The 7,261-nt window shown below is 43.4% G+C and overlaps 1 protein-coding gene across 1 annotated transcript; it reads right to left on the reverse strand.

Annotated features, from left to right (window-relative positions):
- Positions 1 to 299: 299 nt before the first annotated feature.
- LOC101827067 (DDB1- and CUL4-associated factor 12-like protein 1) lies at positions 300 to 4,015 on the reverse strand. The gene is made up of 2 exons (XM_013118215.3): positions 2,131 to 4,015; positions 300 to 2,013 (listed from the first exon to the last, which is right to left on the reverse strand). Exon 1 carries the CDS (start codon positions 3,653 to 3,655, stop codon positions 2,132 to 2,134), a length of 1,524 nt encoding a protein of 507 aa, XP_012973669.1. The 5' UTR covers positions 3,656 to 4,015; the 3' UTR covers positions 300 to 2,013; position 2,131.
- Between the last annotated feature and the right edge of the window lie 3,246 nt (positions 4,016 to 7,261).

The following is a 7,261-nucleotide window of genomic DNA, read 5'->3' on the forward strand; positions in this document are numbered from 1 at the left end:
TACTCATAAGAAAATAGGCAGCTAATAGTTTGACTATATGTTTTAAAAATGTATTACTTCTAAATTAAAAACCTATAAACAAAAAATTCAAATTTACTTCTGGTAAAAATAAGCCAAATGTTTTAAGGAAATCCTCAAATTTGAAATTTTCTCATTTTGAAGAATTAATATTCAATTATGTATGAGACATAAATTTTTGTTCATCTTCTAAGTAGCACATATCAATTATGAATGTATGAATTACTACAGCATGACCTGAAAATGAATTAGGGGAAATTTAAAGAAAAACAAGCATGGGAAACACATAGCAAGGTTCTTTATTATGCAACAGCAAATATTTATTACAATTTGAAGTGCAGGTTTCCACTGGCAAAAAAAATCAGTAATAACTGATTGCCTTTGTCTGGCCTTAGTTTACAAGTACAGAAATAAAAGAGGGCAGTTTACAATCTCTGCTCTCAAATCACTTCTAACAGAGTTTGAAACATACATGCAAGCAATAAATGCACAGATATGTAGCAAAACTCTATAATTTGTGAAATAAACCTGCATACTCTCTATAAAATAAAATCTGACAATTTTGTACTCCTAACTCATCTTTAAATCCTTTCGGCAATTTATGCTTGGTACTGAACAACATGTAGTGTAGCAACACTAATGCAAATGCATGCCAGATGTTTAAGGAAAAGGAAACATGGCTCAATACCAATCCAGGCCTAACACATTCTGGCTAGTTTTGAGCAAGGCCTGGCTCCTTTCTCACTTTTCAGTATTCTCACCTGTGAACAAGTCCAATACATCTGTCTAGCATCCCATTACCTCTATTTATCTGAATGACAAAGTTCTTCAATCATACCTGTCTTTTAAGTTCCCAGCTCCTTTATTTGAAAATCATAGTGAATTATCATAATCACATCTTACTACATTTAGAGGCATAGAAGTAGAGGCTTTAGTAACACATATTTCTATGGATCTTTGAAGTTCACAAAATATAATCTAATTAATTTGGAGCTTATAAAGAGGGGGAATTTCTTTCACAGTGAGCTGGGTGGGCTCATTTTCTTCCTTGCATTATTCTTTTAACTTAACTCAAACAGATTTTTGAAAGTTTAAAATATGCTCAAATATAACATTTGGTATTAAAATAGCAACAGCAAAAATATCCAGTCTATACCTTAGGGCAATGTATTCTTTGCCCCATCTGCCATACATTCTCCATTTATACTTAATATCCCTGCGCCGAATGATGGCACTGAAACTCTGTAGAGTTGCCCCAACCACAAACATTCAAATATATCCACACGTCTTGATAGTACTAAGGCAAGAAGTGAAAATAAGTACATTCTTTGATCAATAATAAGACAGAGCATAAAACTAAAATAAGGCTTGAACTAAAAACACTGATTTTTGGATTAGTTTTGAAAGTCCAAATTAGCAGAACACTTGAACACTTGAATACCTAAACCATCCTCATCAACTGAGATTTTGATGTAGACACAAGATTCTATGACAACTATTTTCAGATAATAAACTGTTAGAAAAGTGCGTTTTGCACCAACAACATACAAACTATATACACCATGATCACAATTCATGAGTGACATATTTCCAAAAGTAGGCAATCTGGAACATGGAATGTATTTTACAATTGGAACAATGCTATAAAACTATGGTTAGTGCTCCACCACAGATGCCCGAACTCTGTTTATTAGAAAATATTCTTAATATACCACACATATGTGATGAAAACTAAAAACATTATCTTTAAAACTGCTACTAGTAAAACAACACAACACTTATACAATTCTAACGTCATAACACGGTTTGCTTACACAGATAGATCACATGGATCACTCACTCAAAGACAACACTGCTAGGAATTAGTGGAAAGTATTTGTATGAAAAGTCCAAAGAATGGTGGACAGGTGCAGAAAATTTCTCTAAGCGACTTCTAACCGCTCCATCTCTGTCTCTCTGCTAAGAAGCACACTGGTTTATCAGGGTCATTTCCACCTGGAAGAGAATAAGAAAAAAGAAAAAGAAAAGACAGAGTTAAAACAGTAGTTGCAACATTAAGTACAGTTAGATTGAACTGAAAGATAAACCCATACTGTGAGGAGATCAGCTAACCTTAGCTCCAGAGGCCTGCATAGTTGCCATGGAGGCCTGAGGCCAGTGGTCCTCCACCCACGAAGAGCTTCATCTCTGGCCAGTTGTAGCAGTGAGTGTAGAGGGCATTGGGGAAATCTTCCACACCAGCAACGTAATTCTCTAAGAGATCATCCTGGTTGATCCAGCCGCTGCCACAGGTGAGCTTGAGCTTCCTTCCAGAAGGTGCAGGAAACAAGTCTGGACCGGTTGCAGACTTCTCCTCAAGGAACTTCTGGGCACGGATGTCATAGAAGAGCAGAGAACCATGGCCTGTCCCCACTGTGACGATATGCTGGTGGACACTCAGAGAACGCACGCCAGTGCCTCCCTCTCGGGAGCACAGTGGTGGGATATTTTGCTGGCCTTGGCGCAGATCCAGGAATGAAACATGAGACTGGGATCCCACAGCATAGAGGGCCAACTCTTCACAGTAGGTGAGACACACGTTCTCCCGGCAGTAAGGGAGCCTCAGTGACAGCAGCCTGGACAGGTTGCTCCGGGCTTTCCACAGGTGGAAGTAGCCATCCAGAGACACAGCTCCCAGCTCCTGGTTTCTGTTGCTGAAGGCAAGGGCTCGCACTTTGCGGTTACCTGGATTGGTAGTGGCTTTGGGGATTGCCTCCACATCTCTAGGACGGATGTGAGCATACACAGGAAGGCCCGCATCCTTGTGCCAAGCAATGCTGCCATTGAACATGTCGGGATCCACCCGCCAGAGAGCCACGGTGCCATCACGGGAACCACTCACGGCCACGGTGTCACTCATCCATGCGATGGCGAAGATCCAGTCCCTGTGGCCTTGGCAATCTCCTAGGCACACGGGATCCAGCGTGGGCAGCTGGTATACAGCCAGGCTGTTAGGGTTTTCCCCTCCAGTGGCCATGAGGGTCTTGGAGGGATTCAGCTCCACAGCATGGATTCCACAGGAGGGCGGGCCATGGGACAGGTCGGGCACCCTGTCGCGCATCAGAGGAATGCGCATGATGTGGTCGGTCTTGACATCCACCACGAAGAGCGTGTTGCACTTGGTGCCACACACCACCTGCCTGGCATTGAGCCACTGCGACGCGAACACCTTGTTGAGGGGGCCGAGAGACAGCTGGCGCTCCCTCAGCAGCTCGGGCAGCCTGAGGACCCCGTAGCTGCGCAGGTTACCCTCGAAGCCCGCCATCCCCGGGTGGCCGTCTGCGCCCAGTGCGCGGGCCTTCAGGTAGTGCACCAAGGAGTGCTGAGCCACGGGCCGCCGCAGCCTCTTGGCCAGCAGCAAGGACCCCTCGGCTTGGCCTTCCTCGGCTGTCGCCATCGCCATCGCCATCTCCATCGCCGCGGACGGGCCTGGCAATGACGAGCTCCCCTCGCCCTCCTCTCCATTGGCGGCTTTCCGCTTCCTGCTACCTGTTTGCTGAGGGGCCATGGTGGGCGGCGAGCAGTCGGAGGGCCCTGCCGGCTGTGGCGTCTCCTGCCCGGCGGGAGAGGACGGCGCCTCGGTATCGGCCTGGAGCATCGGATCGCACGGAGACAGAGGCTAGGCGACCGATCGGCAGGGAGCCTGCGGACTCCTGAGCGCGTTGGCGGCAAAGGAGGGGAGAGCTGCGTGACCCGGCGAACGACGCGAGGTCGGGCGGAAAGAGCCGAGCGAGCTCGGGAGGATGGGTGGTAGGGCCGAAGGTGCAGCGAGAGCTAGAGTGGTGACGCTTCCGCGAGCCAGCTCCTAGTGTAGGCTTGTGGGCCTTGAGCGACAAGTCCCGTGGAGGATAAGGATAGCAGGGCTGGAGGGGGAGGTTCTGAGGGTGGTGTTGGAAGAGGAGGCGGAACGGGAATGACTATAAATGGCAGGAGTGATGGGAGGTGTGGAAGGGTGAGGATTAGGGCTGGGAGATCATGGCAATCGTGGGTAGCTCATGCCCAGCCAGAAGGGGGCGGTAGGGAGTAGTACAGCCAAGTGAAAATCTAGAAAGGAGCTTGGAGGAGCAGGGAGACATTACTCTAGGGTCAGTGATCCAGCACCCTCTGGATCCAACAAGTCAAACTCAGCCACCCCTTCCACAACCAGCATTCTCTGGAATCAACAAGTCACATTCAGCCACCCCTTCCACAACAGCCAAATACCCTTCAAATCTCTACTGCAATAAAGTCTGAAATCAATCACATAGTCAATCTTGGGATGAGAAAGAGCCTTTATCGTTATCTTCTTGGTGGGAGAAAACAAAAGTTTCCTTGTAATCCAGGGAGACTCTTTACCAAAGTCATACGTTGAACTTGGCAGAAAACAGAAGTGTTTGAAAATAGCAGTTCTTGTTCTTTTGAACAGCCCTTCTCCTGGTGGTAGCTTATTTTCAACGAATCATTTACCCCTCCTCAAACGTTTTCTGCTTCTGCAACAGAATCATCAGAGGAGACCATATCAAATGACTGTAGGAGTGAACCCCACAAAGCTATCTGCCCACGAGGGCGGAGACAAGTATATTAGCACAGGTAGAGATAAAAGGAAGCGAAAGGAAAAAGGATCTCCCTTTTTGGAAGCCAGCCATGCTTCTAACCCCAAGCTTGTGTGACTCTCTCTTTCTCCGGTAAAAAATATATTGTATCCCCTATAGCATCGGCTGTCATCATTATCTGGTGTTAGAAGTGGGTTATAATTTCTATTTTCTTTGCTTCTTAATATGCCTTAGTCCCAATTCATCTAATTAACGCTGGCTTTAGAGTTGGATTGGTTCTCCTGCTTTAAACCCAAGCATATTGTTAAAATACAATTCAGACTTTCTGTATTATATCAAAGAGCCATTGACATAAGACAGAAGAAAACAAAAATAGGGACTGTCATCTGTGTATACTTGGTTCTTTTTCTAAAATTCTAATCTCCTTCATGTTTATTATCTTCCTTAGGTTTGCCTTTCCCAGTATACATATATATAAAAGTTAATAATTTCTGTGCTAACATTAATGTTTCAGTTTTCCAGAGAAAATTGATTTCCTGCAAGCAATCTTCAACTGCTTCAGAAAGAGAATGGGGATTCACTTCCTTGACTCTGCCTGATTCGACTGGATGCATCTGAACGGTCCCACATCATCAACCCCACCTGACAAGCACCATCCTGAAACCAGCTTGGAACTACATCACTCGACACATCTCCAGACCAAGGAACTGATACAGTGCATCTTCTACAATCTGACCAGAGCTTCAGATAAGAGCTTCAATCAAAATTAGAACTCTAATCACGAACTTCATTCAAGCATCTCCTGCCAAACAGAGACTAATTAACCTACTTAAGACTCTTGTTACACTAACATTTTCTTCCCACAGGTCCCCATGATTGCCATAGTCCCACTTCAGCAGGAAGTAAATTTGAGAATTCCACGTCCCTTCTCCCTACTATTGATATTAGAGGATAGTTTACACCTGTTAGTGTTAATTTTCAATTATTTTAGGGTTGGGATTGTAAGGAGGTGTTCAGACTTAGGCATCCCTTTCAGATAAGTTTAGAATTTAGGTGGAACGGATATGTTTAGCTTAGAATAAGTAGATTATAACTTAATTATCACCCTCTATGCATATATGTTGTATATGTTTGAGTTTGTTTCAAATTTAAATCTTCTATTTAGACTAAAAGGGGAATTGTAGGAGTGAACCACACAAAGGTATCTGCCCATGAGGGCGGTGACAAGTAAATTAGCACAGGGAGAGATAAAAGGAAGCAAAAGGAAAAAGGACCTCCCTTTTTGGAAGCCAGCCATGCTTCTAACTCCTAGCTTGTGTGACTCTCTCTTTCTCTGGTAAAAAATATTTTGTGTCCCCTATAGCATCGGCTGTCATCATTAAATGACAGATCATTGAACTCCAGATTTTGCCTGCCAGTTTTGTCAAGGACTTGATGGTATATTACACACGGTCTTTAACATCAGGTGTGTTGTGCTAATTGGCTAGGAAGAAGTGAAGTTGGGTATTTTGGAGATACAGGAACAAATAAGGAGGACATCTGTCTATTTCTTAAGACCACGTAAGCTCCAAAAGTCTAATAAAAATCCAATAAATAGAATGCATAATTGAAATTATAGATATTTGACTGTGAGCCTGGTATATTGCGGTTGACAGCCACACCATTTGGCTTGAAAGTTTAACAAAAGTCAAGTGGGCTGAATCTTCCTTTACTTTCCCCAGTAGAAGACAGGTCTCAGAAAAATAAAATGACATCTGTTCTGTGGGGGATGGTATGCTAGAGAGAATAGAGTACTATCCCGAGGCAGAAAGTATTATAAAGGCAAAAAAAAACCCCATTTAAATATGGAAACGAAATCTTCCAGGTCTTCCCTCTTAAGACAAAACCAAAAATACATTTTAAGAAAAACCTACGCAGCCCAACTGGCAAATAATGGAAATCTATAAATGATAGAGGATTGTGAGATAGATACTGAACTACCTAACTAAAAGAAAGATAAGGTAGCAAATTCCCCTGTGCCCCTCACTGAAGTCCTGTGCAGAAAACTGAAGAAGCCTCTGACCCAGAAACCTCCATGAGGGCAGGTGATAAAATCTCAAAGAAAACCTGTTTTTTTCCTAGGCAAGGGTTCTGGGTCTAACAATAGAAAACCTTTTATGAAAATACATTTCTTACTCCAGCAAGACATCTAAAGACTCTCCCTTGTTTAATGTTGTCACACACTATTACAATGGAGTGAAAGTGGAATATGTTTGTCCACTTTCTCAGAGGCTGGAACTAATAACATAGTCTCATTCTTTGGCAAGGCTAATGTCCACCTTCACTTGGACTCAATCAAGAGATAGACTTAAAAATACTCTTAAGAGCAGTCTATCACCCAAATGCATTACCTTTTTCCTTTTTGACTGTGACAGGAAGGCTCACTGAGAACCTGAACTTCCACTCACCCTTGTGTCAATGATAATTAACCAAGCACTAACAGAATCAGCTATCAGTATTCTACTTTCACTCATCCTTGGTATCAGCAGAGTGCTGAAATTCCGTATTTAGTCAACAACAAAAACACTAACTGAAATAGTTGGTAGCAGAACTATTATTTGCCCCCTAGAAACAATAATGTTCTCCCAAGTAGAAATGAAAGAAACTGAATGACTGAAAGGAGAATGTGTAGA

Source organism: Mesocricetus auratus, unplaced genomic scaffold (assembly GCF_017639785.1).
Source record: "Mesocricetus auratus isolate SY011 unplaced genomic scaffold, BCM_Maur_2.0 Super-Scaffold_100003, whole genome shotgun sequence".
Taxonomy (NCBI): Eukaryota; Metazoa; Chordata; class Mammalia; order Rodentia; family Cricetidae; genus Mesocricetus; species Mesocricetus auratus.

Coding starts and splice junctions, on each gene's coding strand:
- LOC101827067 (XM_013118215.3), bottom strand. CDS start 3,655: ATGCTCCAGGCCGATACCGAGGCGCCGTCCTCTCCCGCCGGGCAGGAG.